The sequence below is a fragment of the Rattus norvegicus genome, chromosome 5, assembly GCF_036323735.1.
Source record: "Rattus norvegicus strain BN/NHsdMcwi chromosome 5, GRCr8, whole genome shotgun sequence".
Taxonomy (NCBI): domain Eukaryota; kingdom Metazoa; phylum Chordata; class Mammalia; order Rodentia; family Muridae; genus Rattus; species Rattus norvegicus.
The window spans coordinates 133,822,461-133,841,548 of NC_086023.1; the positions used below are offsets into that span (position 1 = coordinate 133,822,461).

Genomic DNA, 19,088 nt, shown 5'->3' on the forward strand with positions numbered 1-19,088 from the left:
ACCCACTCCCCCAACTCAGTTTTCTCACCTGTAAATTGGGAATAACAAAAGCACCAATGGGGAGAAGTTGGATGAAGGGGGAGGAGTATCACTAATGCACACTTTATTCAATTGTATGGTAATTAAAAAAATAAAAGCACCAGGAAACTGGGTGTGGTGGTGCATGCCTTTAATCCCAGCACTCCAGAGGCAGAGACAGGTGGATGCCTGAGTTCAAAGACAGCCTGGTCTACAGAAGGAGTTCCAGGACAGCCAAGGCCACACAGACAAACTCCATCTCGGGCAGGGGTGGGGAGAGAGAAAGGAAAGAGCCAATGTGCTAATTTATACACTTGGTTATTTTTATTTTTGCAGTGCTGATAATTGAATCCTTGGCCTGGCACAGGATAGGCAAGCCCTCAAACTCCAATGTATCTCTAGTCCTTAGGGATGTTTAATGAAAACCGAACTGTAGAGTGAGGGGAGAAACAATGCTTCAGCACCAAGATTAAAGAGTGTGTTAAGGAACATGGTGGGGGGGGGCCCTCGGGGTGGGGGTAGGGGCTGTTTCATAGGTTCTGCTTTCATCCTGAAACCGAGCTGAAGAGACATTTTCATCTATTGACATCTGTTCTGTCCCTCCTTAGAGCTTCTTATCTTTGAGCAATTCCAGTTTTAGAGCAGTCAGGGGCCAACACTGTTGAGGGTCAGCGAGGAGCTGGGTGGGATATGGGAATAAGAGGAACAGACACTGGTTTTGGAGAAGACAGGAGAAAGAATGAAGAAGGGGAGGTTGGAAATGGTTCGGGAGACACGGTGGTCTTAAGAGGCTAGACAACGGCCAAAGCCGCTGAAGGAGCATCTGGAAGGCGGAGATCCGAGTAGAGTTGTTTGTAGGGAGCCGGAATCCCGAGAGGCCAGGGGTGGGGAATGGGCTGGACCCGCTGGGTCCCAGCGAACGCGCTCAACCTACTCCTCTGCGAATTTCTGGGCCAGCCCAGCGCTGCAACCAGTCCCCGCTCCCTCCGGAGAAATTGCCAAATTAAAATGAATCATTTGGCCCATAATGGCCGAGGCGCTTATCGCGGACGGGCGGGCCCGCAGCGGCGCCTTATCTCCGCGGCGCACACGGCCGGAGCTAACGAGGCCGCGGGCGGGAGCGGGATTAGAGCGCGCGGCGATGCGCAGGCGGGGGCTGCCCAACATGGCCACGCGCGCCCCCAGGGCGTAAAACGTGAGCATCCCGGCCTTCTTCCCAGGGACAGGCGACAGCCGTCTCCCGTGGAATTGCCCGTCCGTTTCCTCCGTCCTTCCCCAAGCGCGCCACAGCCTCGGCTCCCTCTCCTCGGTTTCTTCCCGGGGGGCACTTTCCACGACGCCCCTCCGCTGCCCCTCCCGCCGGGGAGACTCTCTTCCTTCCTTCCCCTTTTCCCTTTGCGCAATAGACAGAAAATCGCAAGGCGCTGGCGGCTTCCATTGCTTCTGGGCGGTGTGTGCGGGCGGCCGGGTTGAGAGTGCTTGCGTGAGCGGCAGGCTGCGGTGGATACTCCCCGCGCGGGTTTTTAGCGATAGGTCGTGTGCGGGCGTGTGAAACCCTGCGCTGTTTGGGTGTGGAGATTCCGAGCCCTCTGCGTTTTATTCGTTGTATGTAAATTGCCCCGTTTCTTTTCTCTACGAGGTCGGTCTGGTGTGTCGCGGTGTGTGGCCTTGGACAAAGTGTTAGGCTGGCTTCGTAATGTCCGGCGGGTGCGACCCCCACCCAGTGAGGTTGTGTGTCTGTGAGCCTTTGCGTGTGACTGATGTTACAGTGTCATGTTGGACAGTATGCCGGTCTGCCTACGCCGGCTTGTGGGACAGAGCTGGCGTGTGTTCATCTGCTTCCCTCCTCTGGGGCTGGACCATGTGTGGTCCTGTCCACCAAGAGTCCTGTGCCTGTGTGCCTGTGTCCTTTAGAGGTGCGTTTGCAAATCGCTGGGGGCGGGAGTGGGGGGAGGGCGAGCGAGAGATCGCGGCGCTGGTGGGGGCGTCCACATGGGGGCGGGGAGCGGGATTTCACATTTTATTCCAAATTATGATGTATTCGGGAGCCAGTGTTGGCTCGGATGGATGGACAGAGCCGAGTAGGCGGCAGCTCTGTCCAGAGGCCGTCTGTGCCTTGCTGTTGCGGGGTCCCCTGATGTGTGCGTGGGGGCTTCTTCTAATCTGGAAGATGAACCGCGCTCGCTGAGGCCAGCGTCTTCCCGCCCGCAGCGCCGGGCCTGGATTCGCGCTGCGATCAGGTTTCGCCTATTTCTGGTCAGTTTCGCGGGTGCGTCCGCGGCGGTTGGGAAAGAGGCCGGGAAGGACAATGGGCACACTTTCCAGGTCTGGTGCCAAGGGTGGGGGTCCTCCGGATCATCCTGGGAGACATTTTTTTCAGTCCCTCCCCCATCCCGGTCGGGTCCAAACCCCCTACCGGGGTTAGCTGCCCTAGGAGTCGGCTGACGTTGGAAGGGCCCGTCAGGGCCACCTTAGCAGGACAAGAAAGGATCGCGTTTTTCTCTTTACTGCGATTGTTAATACCTTCGTCATCAACACCATTAACACCCGCTTTTAATTAAAACAGTCGAACAAAAAGCTCACCAGCCCGTCCTTTAGCGTCTTTGGAGGAAGAACAAAGCAGTCCTGTCTTAACGCCCCTCCCTAGCTGTTTTTCTTTTCTTTTTTTCCTTCCCTAACCTGCCAGGTTTGGGGTAGGGAAAGAAAATGAAGAGGTAGTGGGAATAGAGATTCACTTCATAAAACAAACATTAACCTCAGGTAACACCGGGGACGAGTGGACTCTCCGTGTCTCCCCCTCCCCTCCTTCTCTGGGTTAGAAAGGAGAAAGAAAACCTCCCGCACTGAATTGAAACCCAGGGAGGTGGCAGTTCTGAGCTTCCGCCAAAGCCGCAGCAGAGAGAAGGAAGCCTTCGCAATTAACCCAAGACTTCGATGTGCCATTGGATGGTGGACATCTCAGGCAAAACAATTTAAAAAAAAAAAAAGGAGGCGAAAAAATAAAAGCAAACGAAATCCAGCTACCACTCTCTTGGAAGCGGCGTCGGGTCTGCTTTGACCCATCTTCCCCCTTGCTTTGTTCATCTCTGCAAAACACCTTCTGCTAGTCAGAACCCCGAAAAATCGAAACTCTTTTTGCAAAGGTGGTGGAGGAAAAGGTGTAGAGATGCCCTCTTTTATATCTCTTCCTCCATTAGAAAGAAAACAAGGGACCCAACTAAAACAGATATAGCCCTCTCCCTTTCATCCCTGCAGGGAACTAGGACCTTTGGAACCGGATTCTGCCTTCGTTCTGGGCAGGAACTTGATAGATGGGGTCACGAAGAGAATAGGATGAGGGTTCCCTGGTTCTGATCCAGCAACCAAGGCCTGAAGACTCTTTTTTTTTTTTTCTTTTCTTTTCTCCCCATCCCGTCCTCTCCATCCGTATCAAATAGGGAATTACACTTTCGTGCTTTGTCGGCAATCGGAGCAACCCGCATAGAAATGTCCATGCTTGGAAAACAAATTCGGCCATACTGAATTAGACAGATCCGTTAGAGGGTTCGAACGTGTTCTGGGCAGCCTGCCGGGAGAGGCTGTTGTTGTTGGACTAAGTAGTTATTCCTGATTGGTCAGGTGTAGGGTTCATTTTTTTTTTTTTTTAAATCGGGATGTGTTTGGGGGAGGGGGGCTCCAAACACCTGCAAGTTGGAGGCGGAAGGCCGTTTGCTATTCTTTGGGATGGCGGGGCACACGAGGTAATTCCCAGCCATTGACCCCCCATTTTCTCTCTCGCCCTCCCTCTTTCTCTCCACCCCCATCTTTCCTGGAAACTCGCTTTGGGCGCGGCAGACCGCGTAGGACCTCACGGCAAGCTAAGTAACTGCTGGTCTCTCAGCGAGAGCCTGGAAAACACAGCTCCGGGGTCCTACCTCGACCCCTCTCCAGCGGAGGAGTGGAGGTCCTAACCAGCCGGGTCGGTCTCTCTAAATATGCCCCAGGTTAGTTGCGGCCTGGAGTCCTGGGGCGGGGTGGGGTGAGTTTGGGAGGGGGCAGTGTCTGTGGAAATAACACTATTCTGGGTTGTGGACTGGGGTCGGGGAGGCTCAGAACTGAGAAGATTGTCAGGGGTGGGGGTGGGGGAACCAACTTAGGCCAAGAACCCGCTATCTGACTGCCACTAAACTGCCTCAGGCCTCCAGCAGGGCCCTTTCCTTTTTCCGGCCTTGGATAAAACCAGCTGGTTGGATTATGTCCTCCAGGCCGCTCCCATGGTCCCGGTTCCGAGCACATTTCACAAGGCCGGTAACTTTATTGTGGCTATATCCGGGTGGCGTGGGGGCTGCGCTTGGAGCTCCAGACAGGAAAAATGGCCAAGACCATCCCGCTCAGGCCTAAGGCCTTAGCTGTGCTGGACCGCATCTCCACTGCTGTGGTGGCAAAGATAGTGCGTTGCTTACTGGCGGATTAGGTTTTGGTGCAGGCTTTGTGTTTCTCCACCGTGTCTTGCGCATATGAGTGTGGAGGGATGGGAGGCCAGCCAAGTCTAAGGCCGACGCTATTTCTTTTAAAAATGAGTAGATTTAAAAAAAAATCTCCGAGCTATGATTTGGGGTATTAGGAGTTGCTGGAGATGATGCCGCCCAGAAAGGAGCTTTCTGATCCCGTTGTTCAGGTGAATATTGTCACCTGCTGGCATTGGGGCAACTGGAAGGTGAAGATGAGGTTGAGGCTGCAACCTGGGTCTCTGCAGCACAAAGAGCTGTGATGGTCGAGTGCTCCAGTCTAGCCCGAGCCCCCTCCCCTTTCCATTCTCCCTTAATAAAAACAATTGCATAAATGCCGTTAGTGTTAACCCCTGGGCTGCTGGGGTGGTCCTGGCCTTAGGAGGTTTACCTGAGGTCCAGGAGTTGAGCATGGAGAATTCTACTAGAAGCCTTGAATATCTATAGCATCTGGAGGGTCAACTCATCTGGAATGTGTGTCCCCTTTCGCCATGGGGAACCTGCTTCTGTCATTGCAGCAGAATTAATCAGGGAGTCAGAGGGAATCTGGGGCTCAGTGCAGTGTATGTTTGTCACTTAGAAGCTGGAACTAAAGCACTGGTCATTGAAAACACACAGATGGTGGTGGCCTCGAGGTAGGGGGACAGCATCTCTGCCATGTGTATTTCACCAGGAGATGGTTTATTTCTGGTGCACTTTGCCTGCAGGAAGGGAAGCCAGGATAGCTACTATATTTCTTGTTCATTTCCGGTGGTTGTGGTATTCTCTGTATATAGATCTTTTTGTCTCCAGTCTAGTGAGTTCAATTCCAGTGAAGCATCACAGACTCATATCGACTTTGTAGCTTGTGTGTAACAAGTGTTGGCGGGTTTGTTGTTTCCTGACTGGGTTAACCCAGAACAGCCAGTGTAGCCTGAATTGCAGACCTGGGTCCCCATTTTGTGTCTGGCTATAGAACTGAGTTTTGTAGAAGGCTGAAGACGGTCCAGTTTCCTGGAGGATGGAATCAGTTCCCTGGATAACTCTAGTTCAGAGCAATGCAGTGGCTAAACAGGTGCTCTATGTCGGTGATTGCCTCTTGTCTGGAACCGACTTGGACTTTCTTGTATTTATTTTCTGTTTTAAAACACCCCAGTTCTGGCCAGTGAGCTGACTTGTCGGGTTGCTGACTTGATGGGTTAGGCTGTTGCTGTCAACCCTGACAGCTTGAGTTTGATCTCCAGAACCCAGGTGAAAGGAAATCACTACTTCCTGAAAATTGTCCTCTAAGTTTTAGTGGCTGTGGCATGTGCACTCTCATATACAAATAAATGGTAAACGTAATAAAAATTAAAATGAAACAAAATAACCCAGTTATCTAATCCTGGAGGCAGAAATCTGAGTTTGAACAATTTATAAAGCCTGTTAAGGTGGTGATATATGTTTGTACATATATGTTCACATAAATATGCAAATGTATACATCGAGGAGATAGGATAGTGTGGAGCCTAGGCTAACCTCAAACTCAGAATTTCTCAACCCTCTTCTCAGGGCTGCAGTTATAAGCACGAGCCATCACAGATGGTGAGTTCATTATATTTTTATTTTAAAAAGTAAAGCAACTCACAAGTACAATCCAACCATCGAGTCTTACAAGTGTGTCAAGTGCCATCTGAATGAAGCCAGGTGGTGCAAGAACTCTCAAACTCGTGGGAAATGGGGTGGCCATACTCATCTTGGGAGTATGGTTGGAGCCTAGGAAGTCTCTGGGCTCCGGGGTCTATGTGAGACAGTGGGATCTGAGTTCTATGTGTGGAGAACACCACGGTGTATGGGTGAGGGGAAACTTCATTGGAATAATTCAAGGAAGGTCCTACTTTATATTTTCTCCATCGGGAGGGGATCCCAGATTCTAGTGACTTCAGGAGTACTTTCCAGTGTCGTTAGTCAGGTTTCCCTTCCAGACCTTAGCTTACTTTTGGGTCCAGCTGAGTAGAATGTGGTGGAGGGTGAAAGGCAGTAGGGCCAGAATCCAGAATCAACTTCATTCCTTGGCTCATAGTAAGTAGCTACCCTACCATATCACTTGCCGAAAGGTGGATTTGCTTAGTGTGGACACCCTTCCTCCTGGTCAGGAGAATATTGGCGGAAAGTGGCTGGTTCCTCTGGAATATTTCTGACCTCTAAACAGAGCACAGTTCTTGCAGCCTCCACACCCTACTTCACCACCATAATGTTTCTGGGTGTATGTTTGCGGCGCATGTGTGTAGCGGTAGATCGGGAGAGGTTCCTACAGCAGATCCCCCGCCAAAAACCAAAAAGGGGGGCGGGAAGAACACGCTTGCTCGGGGGATTTGTTCCCTCCCCTTCCCCTGTGGCCTAAGAAGGAGGGACTGGGTGATCTTTCTTTCTCTTCTCTATGCATTTCCTTCCTCCTTTTTCCCTTCGATTTTTGTTTCGCTGTCTGTATTCCTTTTCTTCAATGTTTCTGCCATCTTTCTCTAGCTCGATTCCTACCCTTGGACACTGTGCCTCCCGGGCTTGCCCCACCCTTTCCCCCCCAATCTAGAGACACCCGCACATTGCTCCAGCCCTAAGGCCCGCAGGCCCTTCACGCCAGCAGGATTGGGGTGTGCGTCCACGTGGCGCTGAGTTTGTCCGCTTTTCAGGTTTCAGTGCGTGATCTCTTCTCTGTCCCCTACCCTGTTACAGGATGACGGAGCGGCCGCCGAGCGAGGCGGCACGCAGTGACCCTCAACTAGAGGGGCAGGAGGCGGCCGAGGCCCGCATGGCCCCCCCGCACCTAGTCCTGCTCAACGGCGTCACCAAGGAAACGAACCGCGCAGCCCCGGCTGAGACCCCAGTCATCGAGCTAGGCGCGCGCAGCAGCGCGGGGGGCGGCCCCGCCGGTGGGGGCGGTGCCGCGAGGGACTTAAAGGGCCGCGACGCTGTAGCAACTGAAGCTCGCCATCGGGTGCCCACCACCGAGCTGTGCAGACCTCCCGGACCCGCCCCAGCGCCCGCGCCCGCCTCGGCTCCTGCAGAGCTGCCCGGAGACGGCCGCATGGTGCAGCTGAGCCCGCCCGCGCTGGCAGCCCCCGCCGGCCCCGGCCGAGCGCTGCTCTATAGCCTTAGCCAGCCGCTCGCCTCACTAGGCAGGTGAGCATCCCGGTCCCCTGCTGCGTTCTGGGTGCAGGCAACGGTCTAGAGGAGGGGCGATGGCTTAAGACTCCAGGACCAAAGAGCCTAGAGACCAGAGTTCCCTCACCCCCTCCCGCTAGTGGGGAAGCCCCCCCACCCCCACCCCCGTGAGACAGACTGTCTGGAAGAGCCAGTGGTACTTAGAGGTCGGCAGTTTTGTCGAAACCGGGGTTGGTCGCCTGCACTTTCGAGGGTATAGGCCTATGGGTAGGTGTAAAAAGCCGCGGAGATTGCTGACTACCGTTAGGTAGGAGGGGTTCTTTGAATATGAGTTCTGGGCCAGTGTCTGAATGCCCCTCTGCAGCAGAGGTGAGGTTTGCCGCAAAGGGTGAATTCCTCTGGAAGCTGCAGTGGCGGGGGAGACAGGCTGGAAAGAAGGATCTACAAGCGGCTGCTGAGGGCAGCTCTTCTCAACCTCTGCTAGGATGCGGTGAGCAACACTGCTATCCGCTCCTAGCCTTTCTGCCCCATACCTGCGTTGTTGGGACCAGGCGGGTATAATTGGTGGGAGAAGTCGGTCTCCTTGCTGGGCGCCTGTGGTGAGGGAAGCTGAGAGGATGGCAGAGTGTAGGACCAGGCGGTAGGAAAGAATTATAGGACAATGCAGGACGGTAGAGCAGCAGGGGAGCGCTGTCAAGGGTTGGTGAGTGGGGGGCGGGGTGGGTTTCGATCTGTGATCAGAGAGTGATGGTGGGTGAGGTCTGTGGAAGGGGAGACTGTGAAACTCTTTGTGGTGTGGGTATTGCCTGCTGTTCACTGCCATCCCCGTGTTCACCTAGGTATTTGTCCCTGAGAAAAGGTCTACCAGGATTGAATGGTTGGGGGGAGTGTTTGTGGTATGTGTGAGTACACTTGAGCACAGAATATGCCGCCCCCCCACATTTATGTTTTGTTCCATATGTTCACCCTCTTCCTTTCTGTGAATGCTGTATACTCAATTCAATCTGCATTCTAAGTGTGCAGGAGCAGGGGCGCCTTAGAGAGGGGACTGGAGACACGCAGGGAGAATCCATCCAAAGAGTCTTTTTGTCTTCTCCCTCATTGTGATCTACCTTCTCTTGTCACAGTGGGTTCTTCGGGGAACCGGATGCCTTCCCCATGTTCACCAACAACAACCGGGTGAAGAGGAGGCCCTCCCCATATGAGATGGAGATAACGGATGGTGAGTCCGCACCCACCCCTCGCCTGCCTCATTAGAGCCATCTGCAGTGGAGAGCAGTGAGGGGATCTCACAGGGTTGAAAATGCCAGCCTGAAACCCAAAACTGCCAGGACCGTTCACCCTGGAGCTAAATTAGGACTGGCCCTTAAGCCACACCTGTAGTCAGCCACATGAATTCCTACTCTAGGCTTGATCCAGGAAGGGTAGAAACACTTCATGTGCCCAACACCAATGCCTGACCCACAGAAAGTCGCTGAACTGCATCTTGAATTCACTTTGGAATTTCTGACTACTACGCTTGTGCTCATTAAGAGTTTTTTTTTCTAGGTCACTCTATTATGAGATCCCTCCATCCGTCTTCCACAGTCTGGGCTGAGACGAAGAGTGGCTTATAGTGTCATGGAATATATATATATATATAGTGCAGTGGCCCAGTATAGGTCTGCCCAGTAGATCTGTGATGTTTTTCCCAGTCTGGAGTTTACCCTTTCAAAACTTCAGGGAACTGCAGGGATGGCAAGGGATGAAACATGGAGTGTGGATGTGGGGAGATATATATATATATATATATCTCCAGGGGACTCAGCACTTTGGGGAACTCTCTGAATATTCTTTGCCTTGGATGACTGGAAATTTAGAGCCCCACCTACTCCCAAAGTTGACTTGATGGTATCTGGGCAGAAGGGTGGTCTCTGGAGGCCCAGGGACTCTGACTGAAGGTGGGGATTCTCACCATCTGTCTGGGGTCCCAGTAGGAAGTGTGTTGAGACTTGTAGAGAGCCAGGACCAAGCCTGGGAGCCTGTAGAGGGTGCATGTATGGAACTTGAACTTCTAGAGAAGATTCTAGAGAGGAAGGGGCTGGTTCTGACAGTACAGAAGAGACACAAGGAACCACAGCAACCCAGAATACAGACGTACAGAACCAAGAGGAAGGGCGAAGGGTGCTTCTGGATGAGAGAGGGTTCTCCAGCTACTGGTAGGTTCTGTAGTAGGTGCTTCTCACTCCTTTCTCTGCCTGTCAGAAAGCTGTCAGGGAACAGTAAAGTGTCCACCCAACACTGAGGTCTCCTCCACACAGGAGTTGGGTATCTCATCACAGCTCGACTCCCAGCACCAACACATTGCTAACAGCCATCAGCCACACCAAGGGTGTGAAGTAAGGTGGTGACAGCTATCATTGCTGCCATTTGTGGGACGCTTATTCATGTATCAGATGACTCTTTTGTGTCTTGGTCTTTTTATAATTCTCAACACAAACCCATGAGGTTAATTTTGCTTATATTTCTCAGATGAAGAGATTGAATCTCAGAGAGGTTAGACAGCCCACTCAAAGCCACAGAACCAAGTCCTAGGCTGTAATTATAGGTCTTATACTTTGGAATAAGTTCTGAATTCCTCCCTATCCTCTAGAGTCAGTCAGTCAGTCTGTCTGTTTGTCTTTCTCTCATTACAAAGATTCGAATGTCCCCTGTCCACTTAGGAGCTCTGATTAGCTCACAAGCATTAGCCATGATGCAAAGGACTGTTCCTCCTATGTTACTGTCGAGTGACTCCCTCTTTAGTCTAGGGGTCTGGGGATACCAACTTGCTTTCTGTGCAGCGGCCCAGTATAGGTTTGTGATGTTTTTCCCAGTCTGGAGTTTACCCTTTCACAACTTCAGAGGACTGCAGGGATGGCAAGGGATGAAATGGAGTGTGGGCATAGGCACACACAAATGAGAAAAAGGGACCATCAAGAATCATATGTTCACTTGGTCACGTAAGTCCCAGACTGAGCCATAAACTAATCAGTGGACTCAGACGGCCTCTTAGCCGGCCTGTTCCTTCTCTCTCTCCTTACCCACTTTCCAAGTTTCCATTCTGAGCCCTGGACCCAGAGGTTACTAGAGGAGGGTAAACAGGATCCTCAGGCTGGGCTATTTCTTCTGTACACTAACTTCCCTCATGAGGCCTGGGGCTTTGTGGTGTCAGGGAAACGTTAACCTTAGCCCAGGGCTCGGGAACACTGGCGGAAGCGCTTGTATCTCTTGTGGCTCTGAGAATCCCAGTCATGCTTGGGTACTTGGCTCAGAGCTCTGCACAGGTTCAGTGCTGCACAGAAGTGCATTTGTGTCTCCCGCTGCTGCCTGGCAGTCTCGGTATCAGTGTGACCCTGAGTATCTGGTCTAGAGGCAGTCCTTAGAATCCTTTGCTGGGGCCAGGCATGGCTGTGCATGGCTGTCTTTCTATTTTCTTTCCTGGGGTTGGGGGCCTAGAGGTCTTTCCTTTCCCTTCTGTTCTCTACCCTCCTCTCCATTCTCCCACCTGCATTCGTGAAAGGCCACTTAAGAAACATGTACTGCTTCTGTTACCCCTAGAACCAGATTTCCGCCCTTCTTACCGTAGAGACCTATGAGATATGGACACTGTCTCCTCTCCTCTTATGCCCATCACTCCACTCAGGCTGCTTCCCTTCCTGTGTCTGGATGTCCTCACTTCAGCCTGAAGTGTTGTTTTTAAAATAAATGCTGCTGCTGAGAAAAGTCTTTGCCAGCTACCTTAGCTAACTAAGCTTGGTAGTTTTGTCACATCATGTACTTGTCAGCTTGCCTTTGGTTGTTTTTCATTGGTTTGTTCCCTGTTCATCATCTCTCATCTCCATTAAAATGTAAACTCCATGAGGGGAAAGACCCTCCCTGAGCCAGGCACACCTTTAATCCCAGCACTCAAGAGGAAGTGGCAGGCAGATCTTGAGATCAGAGTTCGAGGCCAGCCTGTTCTATAGAGAGAGAATTCTCGGACAGTCAGGGCTACACAGAGAAACCCTGTCTTGAAAACACACACACAGACACACACACACACACACACACACACACACACACACACACACACACACACACACAGAGAGAGAGAGAGAGAGAGAGAGAGAGAGAGAGAGAGAGAGGAAAAACAAGACATGTTAAATGCTGCACAGCTCATAGGAGGGCCCAGCATGCTCAGACACATGTCATTTATGGAAGGTGATGGAGAGGAAGTGGGTAGAGCTGTGTGAGGTTGGTAACATAGGGCTGGAGAGATATAGATTTCACAGATGATGTGTCAACTGGACTTATGAGATGAGTACTCCTTGCTTTTCGAGCCTTTTGGAGATCTTTACTTGCCTCTAACCCATGTCCTTCTACCCTCAGGTCCCCACACCAAGGTAGTGCGGCGAATCTTCACCAACAGCCGGGAGCGATGGAGGCAGCAGAATGTGAATGGGGCATTTGCTGAACTCCGAAAGCTGATCCCCACCCATCCACCAGACAAGAAGCTAAGCAAGAATGAGATCCTCCGCCTCGCCATGAAGTACATCAATTTCCTGGCCAAGTTGCTCAACGACCAGGAGGAGGAAGGCACCCAGCGTGCCAAGCCTGGCAAGGACCCCATGGTGGGAGCTGGTGGGGGTGGGGCAGGGGGTGGCATACCCCCTGAAGACCTTCTACAGGATGTGCTTTCCCCCAACTCCAGCTGTGGCAGCTCCCTGGATGGGGCAGCCAGCCCGGACAGTTATACAGAGGAGCCAACACCCAAGCACACTCCCCGCAGCCTCCATCCTGCCCTACTGCCTGCTGCTGATGGGGCTGGCCCTCGGTGATGTGTCTAGGGCTGCCCAGGGCCAGCAGGCAGAGGGGCCTTTAGGCCCCTTGGTTGCTGGGCTTCAGGGCAGGTGGGTGAGAAGCAGGGCGATGGACTTAATGAACTTCCCTTATGGTCTGAACTTTGGGAAGTCCCAACTGACCCTGGGCTGGCATTTCTGTTTCCTGCCTGGAAACAGAAGAAGAAAACAGAGTGAAGTAGTAGGTACTTTTTCTGAAGATGGCACGGTCTTCTCCCTTTCCCAAGCCCCAAGATTTCCCCAATGATGAGGCTCAAGGGTCACTATTTTTTGGTCTCAAGTTTGTGAGCCATTTTTTGGACAAGATCTGGGGTTGTCACCTGTTACCCAAGGCATCCACTTGGCTTCTGCCTTGCCTTTATCCCATCCCGAGCTGGCTGGGGTGGCTTTTGTGGCAGCTTCTGTTCAAATACATAGGTACCCAAGAGCTGACCATTTCTTGAGCCTCATCTTCACCCAGTTCTCAGTTGGTCCAACCAGCTTGCCAGCTGCTGTGGATAGTCAAGGTGCCTTCTTCAGGGCCTGGTTGGAAATGATGGCCAGTAACCAGACAAGCTGCTCTCGACTAGCTGGGGCAGAAAACCCAATCACCCTTTATGCTCGGGAATCAGAGCTCTGATTTTCTACCCAGTGAGACTTGCCTTCCTCTACGGTGACTGTGAGGACCAAGTCAGCAGCCTTGAGCATGCTCTGTTGGGCTGTGTGCTGGCACTGAAAGGGAAAGTGACATTAGGGTGAGCCAAGCAAGAGTGTTTGGGCCACTGGGTTTCAACTCCTGCACATCACTGGGCAGGAGAGCAAATGATCGTGTGCTGGTGTGTTGCATGTTGGTGCTGGGGCTATGCAGCCCATCCACTTCCCCAGGAAGCTTAAAGGGAGCTTCCCGTTGCAAGATGTCTGTTGGCTGACGGTCTGGACTTCCAAATGGAGTACAAACTGTCCTGTAAATACTCTATTTGGGATTCTGCCTGACCAGTTGTTGGTGGCAACTCTTGGCCATGATACAACCCGAGATGCAGCCTGATGCTAAGGCAAGGCGTTCAGTCAGAGCAAGGAAGGCCCTGGCTGAGACCTGAGCATGCATATTTGCTCAGCTTAAACTTTAAGTACTCTCCCCTCACACAACTGCAGTCCCCACGTGTGTGCATAGTAAGTTGGTTTAACACGAAGTGAGTGTCCCCTCTAAAAACTGTACATGAAATTTTTGTAAAGCAAATCCTTCTTCTCCATCTTTTAAAGACATAACTCCTGCAGGTCATTTTGTAAAGTGGAGAATCCTTTTGTAGTATGGACAACTACCCCACTGTTTGTCCCCTGTGTCAATTCAGGTGGTGGGACCAATTTTTCCTGAAGCTAGACCTCTAATGAAGTTCAAGCTCATGGAACAAAGTGCACAGAAGCCCTGTGTATCTGTCGTCGTATTGGTGTCACTCAGCTCTCACTGCAGGCTTTGCCTTCGAGCTAGAGAGAAAATATCCAAAGGCCCCATTGTGTAATGTATGAGCCCATCTCTTCTCTGTTGGAGTTTCAGCGCCATGGCTTGTTGGCCCCATGGTAAGGCCTGAGCATAGACTTAGGTGGACAGAGATGGATCCTTCTACCTTCTCCTTCCTATTAAGCACTGAGGACCCTCAGGAGTAGGGACAATTTGGTCAGCTACTAAGGCTCTGTGATTCTTTGTCTCATATCGCATTCTGCCAACACCCATACTGCCATGAACATTAAGGTTGGTTCCTTCCCATCGCTTGGGAGTTAGTTCAAGGAGTCCGAGCCATGGAACTGCTGTCCTGGCCTCTAAGGCTATTTGCGTCTTAGTGGAATGATGACTTGGGAATGAAAAATGTGGATCTGTAGGTGGATATGGTTCTGTGTTCTATACCCAGTACAGACACAAAAGAAGCTTTGTTACCCTTAGTACTGACCATGCTGTGAAGTTCCAGCCAGAGTTCAGGACCTGGGCAGTTGATGTTTGTATCATTTATATTATAAAATATTTTCCATTGAGTTATCTAGATGCCCATTTCTCAAGATTAATATCAATTTCTTCCTGATTCCAAGGCAAGAGACGGGAGTAAGAAAGGGAGAGAGATTGCTACAGTCTCTAATGGGGCTGGGCAGGTAAGATCTAAGGAAGACCCCGAATTCCGTTCTCATACTCCACATCCCATCTTTTTTCCTTTACTTCCTCCCTGCCCTTGAGAAATAGCAGCATCCCAAGAACAATATCTGTACAAAGGGGGGAAAATGTAAGCATGAGAAAACATTGACAAACAAAACCAGTGAGGAATATAAGTACAGAGAGATTCCCGTCCTTCAAGAATAATCCATGTTTATTTGTGGTGGCAAGTGACAAGATGGTACAACCTTTATCCTTTTCCAGAAACAAAAATAAAGAGCACAGCAACTGTAGTGAGCCAACAGCTATTTTGGCCTTTTGGGTGGGTCTAGCAGTACTTGGGATCCCAGTGGTACATGACCCTCTGCCTAAGGCTTGCCTCAGCCTGTGTACGTAGCACGCCGTGTCTGTGGGCAAGCCCAGCACTTTCCGTCAGTGTCGTACTGTATGTGATGAACTGTGTTGGTCTCTGTGTGTTTCTGCAGAAGAGGAGTAACTACTCCGGGTACCTTGATATTTGTACAGCCTAGAGACCAACACTGCGGGCGTGTGACTCTTTATTGGGAAAAAAAAAGACAAAAACAAAACAAAAAAAAATACCAGTGTGGTGACAATAGTGTGTGTATATATATATAAGGTTATATGGGAAGATTTCTAAATAAAAGTTTTACAAAGGGGCCTGGACTTTGTACTTGGACTTCGCCCCCCTAGAGCCTGCGAATGGGAACATTAAGGGAAAAGGCTGGCAGGGGTTGGCTCTACTGCTCTTAGGAAGTAAGATCTAGCTTCTAATCTCAGAAAGAGCCCGTAGGGAGGAAGGAGGCTACCCTTGGGATGGGGGTGTTCCCTTTTCCCCTTCTGCAGGGCTCCCCAGGTCTTCAGTATCCAGGCCTTGTGTTTACAGACCTAGACAGTCTGGCCCTCTCTATGTTGGGTCAGCTTTCTCCTTCTTATGTCAGTTTCCCAGGTTGGGGCTGTAGCTCCCAGTGAGAGCTTAGGACAGACAAATGAAGCTGTTAGCCACCATTGGTGTCTATGAATTTCCTGATGACTCAGTGGGGCCTGCATCTTTTACACTTGACCCCTTCCTTCCTTCCTTCCTTCCTTCCTTCCTTCCTTCCTTCCTTCCTTCCTCCCTCCCTCCCTCCCTCCCTCCCTCCCTTCCTTCCTTCCTTCCTTCCTTTATTCTTTTTTTTTCGGAGCTGAGGACCGAACCCAGTGCCTTGCGCTTGCTAGGCAAGCGCTCTACCACTGAGCTAAATCCCCAACCCCTTCTCTTTCTTTTTTTAACGATTAAAAGAATACTTTATGTATAAAGGTGTTTTATGTGTATAGGTGCAGTGCCCACACAGGCCAGAAGAGGGAGTCAGATTCCCTGGACCTGAAGTTGCAAACAGTTTGAGTTGCCCTGTAGGTGCTGGAGTTTCATGAATGGAATTTGAGACAGAGACTGTGGGTCTTGGGGAGGTCATTATCCATGGATGTTTGGTCTCTTGGGAGTCTGTGGGCTGGGCACTCTTCTGTTTTCGCATTTGACAAGCATTTGCTGAGCACCTGCTCTGGGCAGATGCTGTTCTGTTGACGAGGGTTCAGCATTGAATGAAACAAACACGGATGCTCTCCACTACAGTTAACGTTTCAGCAGGGCGATGTTGAATGTGCACACACACACAACTAGAGTTACACAGCTAGAAAGCAATTAGTATTAACCCACAGTGAGTTTCATTCAGGCTAGCCTGGGCTACATGAAATAGTCTCAAAAACTAAAGGCAAGGAGAGTGGTAAGGGACAAAAATGGACAGAGCAACAGGGATAGCTCAGGGAAGGCCCTAGGTGCCATCTTTTACATTCAGGGTCAGATGATTCCTAGTATCAGAGACAGTACTGTCTTAGGGACAGGATGGGGTCTTTCTCTTTCTGTCTACCTGTTGTGTAGGCTAAGAAGCACTGCAAAGGACTTTTTCTTTTTCTCTGAACCTCGCGCGGTACTCAACCCCAAATCTAGAGGCATGGACTAGCTCAGATTCAATAACTGGGAATTCAGTAGTCTCGGTCTTAATCCCCATCCGGTCTGTCTCTATTCTCAGCAGCATTTTGTCCTCTTGGCTTCTATCCATCTCCTACAGGGAGAGGGTAGGGTTCAGCCTGAGTGTCAGTATCTGACCCAGCTACTGGGAAGCTCCTCAGATATGCGCCTCCCTGGCCCAGGGCAAGGATGGTAAGATTTGGCTGTGGGGAGCAGAGAAACATGGGTTTTAGGATTAAAGACCTGAGAGACTTCCATGATAGGAGAGGAAGAGGGCAGGGAAGGAAGAATAGTGTTTGGGGTGGAGGAAGTGGCCAGCCATGTTCAGTATAACTGAGGGGTCGTGTGGAAAGGCTGGGTTAATTGGGTTCAGCAACGTTGAGGCAGCTCGAGGCTGGAAAGAGCTGAAAGGGATTGGGGTGGCAACCTGAGGGCTTAGGGATGCGGCTCCCCATCTTACAAGAATTTTCTTCAAGAGAAATGCAGTTTTCCACCTGATGGTGACAGACAGAGCCCAAGAACTCTGGCCACCGAGAGGACAAACCGGCCCCTGGAGGTCATCGATGGGGACAGAGACCCAGAGAGAAAAACGTTTTTCCAAGCCTGTATCTCATAGTGATGTGTAGGCGGGCCCATTCTTCCTGTCTGAGACAATGTTGTCCCTCAAGCCCAGAATCCCCAACTCCAGAAGCAAACAAAAGTGCCCTGAGACTTTGCTTGAGGTATTTTGCTGATCTCAGTCCATTGTGTGTGTGTTTCTGAGACAGGGTCTCATGTAGCTTAGGCTGGCCTCGAACCACTGAGTAGCTGAGGATGACCTTTCTGCCTCTATCTCTGGATTACAGGTGTGCACTACAATAGCAGGTTTAGTCAGTGACAGGGTAAGTCCAGGCCTTTGGACATGTCAGGCAAGGACTCTACAACCGGACCACACCCCCACCCCACCCCTCACTCTTTTGTGCCTACTGTACTACCTTTCTTCCTTTCTCTTTCTGTTGACTACTTTATTGTTTTATGACCTCCCGGATGTTGAGTTTTGGGTTTTCACAGAACAGCCTGTCTTCCTCTCTGCCCACTCTCATCTGGTTGAGTTGTCCCTGAAGTCCAGGATGCTTTCCTGAGTCCATGAGACTGGGTGCCTCCTTTGCATCCCTATGGGACCCCCTGTATGCTGGTCCCTCTCACCCTAACATCTCCTTATTTATTTGCTTCTGCACTGAAACACGAATCCCTCAGAGCTGGAACCAAGTCTGATAAAGACTTCTGCATAGCACCTTAGGGTACAGACATCCAGATCCTTTTCCTACTGGCCGTGAACAACCCTTCTATTCCCACAGGCTCTTTTCCCCTCTGGGCCTCATGTCTGACAGCAGCAAGAACCTGAAAGGCTGGTAAGGATAAAGACCGGGGGTGGGGCCTGTGAATTCAGTCAGCACTCTGGTTTCGTCATGCCGGTCCCTACCTGCTTCCTTTTTTTAGAAAACAAGTATATGTTCCTCAGAAGCCAACACTGTGTCATGACCTGCCTGCCACACACACAACCCCCTGCTCGTGTGAACCAGGTCACCTAGCCATAGAGCCTAATTAGCGTGAATCTGCGTACAGGAGGGTATATCTGGATCACCCAGGGGAAGACACAAAGCCCTGAGCTGGAAGGGGCTTGAGCAAGGTGAACTAGATGGAAATTCAGGGCTACACCCAATGTTAGCGCTCCAGACCCTTAGGGAGGTCAGGAGAGAGCAAAGATAGCCATAGACAGAGTTTGTAGAGAAGATGGCTCCCCTTTCCTTGTGGGCAAGATGGCTACAGATTTAGGACCAGGACCGGAAATGATCTGTGTGGAGGTAGTGAGAGCTGGCTGGTTGGAGGATAGGCTTCATAGAGACCGTGAGGACGCTGAGTAAGGACAGTTGGTATGGTACAATTGGTGTAAGGGGAGTCACCAGGGCTTGGATGGAAGTGAGTGGGGGGAAAAAGCAGCCAGGTTCTGGAAGAGCTTAGTCTGGGTCAGAATCACTGGGGGGCGCGGGGGCGGAGTTTAAGGGCTAGCATTGCTACGGGGTGTACTAGCTTGTGACTCTGGGTGAGTCGTTATCATTCTGAGGTTTGGTTTCTTTATCTGTTAAATGGAGATGTTAACACTCATCTTCAAGGACTGTCATGGGACTTCAAAATAATATACGCAAAGTATCTGTGTTTCATAAAAATGACTCTATAGAAAGATCTATAAGAAAGCATTGTTTTCCCAAGAAACAGGACTGGGATGGGACTGTCCTGACAGGAGAGGGCATGTGTGCGAAGGAATACTAATCACCCCTCAGCAGCAGAACTTTGGTGGGCCTGTCTCATGTCAGGTAAGGCTGTGTAGCCAGCAAGGACCACCCGTTTCAGAGACAAACGAGCAGAGTGGAAGGTGGCGTAGGAAAGAACCCTGGAGGCAAGTGTTATGGGAGGAGCTTGGT

The 19,088-nt window shown here is 51.0% G+C and overlaps 1 protein-coding gene across 9 annotated transcripts; it reads left to right on the forward strand.

The window, feature by feature from the left end:
• The first annotated feature begins 632 nt into the window (after positions 1 to 632).
• On the forward strand, positions 633 to 15,277 carry Tal1 (TAL bHLH transcription factor 1, erythroid differentiation factor). Of its 9 annotated transcripts, XM_039109984.2 has the most exons (6): positions 1,228 to 1,934; positions 3,853 to 4,001; positions 6,036 to 6,068; positions 7,197 to 7,643; positions 8,753 to 8,847; positions 12,015 to 15,277. In XM_039109984.2, exons 4-6 carry the CDS (start codon positions 7,198 to 7,200, stop codon positions 12,461 to 12,463), a joined length of 990 nt encoding a protein of 329 aa, XP_038965912.1. In that variant the 5' UTR covers positions 1,228 to 1,934; positions 3,853 to 4,001; positions 6,036 to 6,068; position 7,197; the 3' UTR covers positions 12,464 to 15,277. The 9 variants fall into 9 exon arrangements, with proteins under 9 accessions (XP_006238680.1, XP_006238677.1, XP_038965912.1 ...); XM_006238615.5 differs by lacking the exons at positions 1,228 to 1,934; positions 6,036 to 6,068 and adding an exon at positions 635 to 1,213; XM_008763967.3 differs by lacking the exon at positions 6,036 to 6,068 and having other exon boundaries at positions 1,230 to 1,934.
• Positions 15,278 to 19,088: the final 3,811 nt, after the last annotated feature.

Coding starts and splice junctions, on each gene's coding strand:
- Tal1 (XM_063287732.1), top strand. Junction 7,644..8,752: donor CCGCTCGCCTCACTAGGCAG/GTGAGCATCCCG, acceptor CTCTTGTCACAG/TGGGTTCTTCGGGGAACCGG. Junction 8,848..12,014: donor TGAGATGGAGATAACGGATG/GTGAGTCCGCAC, acceptor TTCTACCCTCAG/GTCCCCACACCAAGGTAGTG.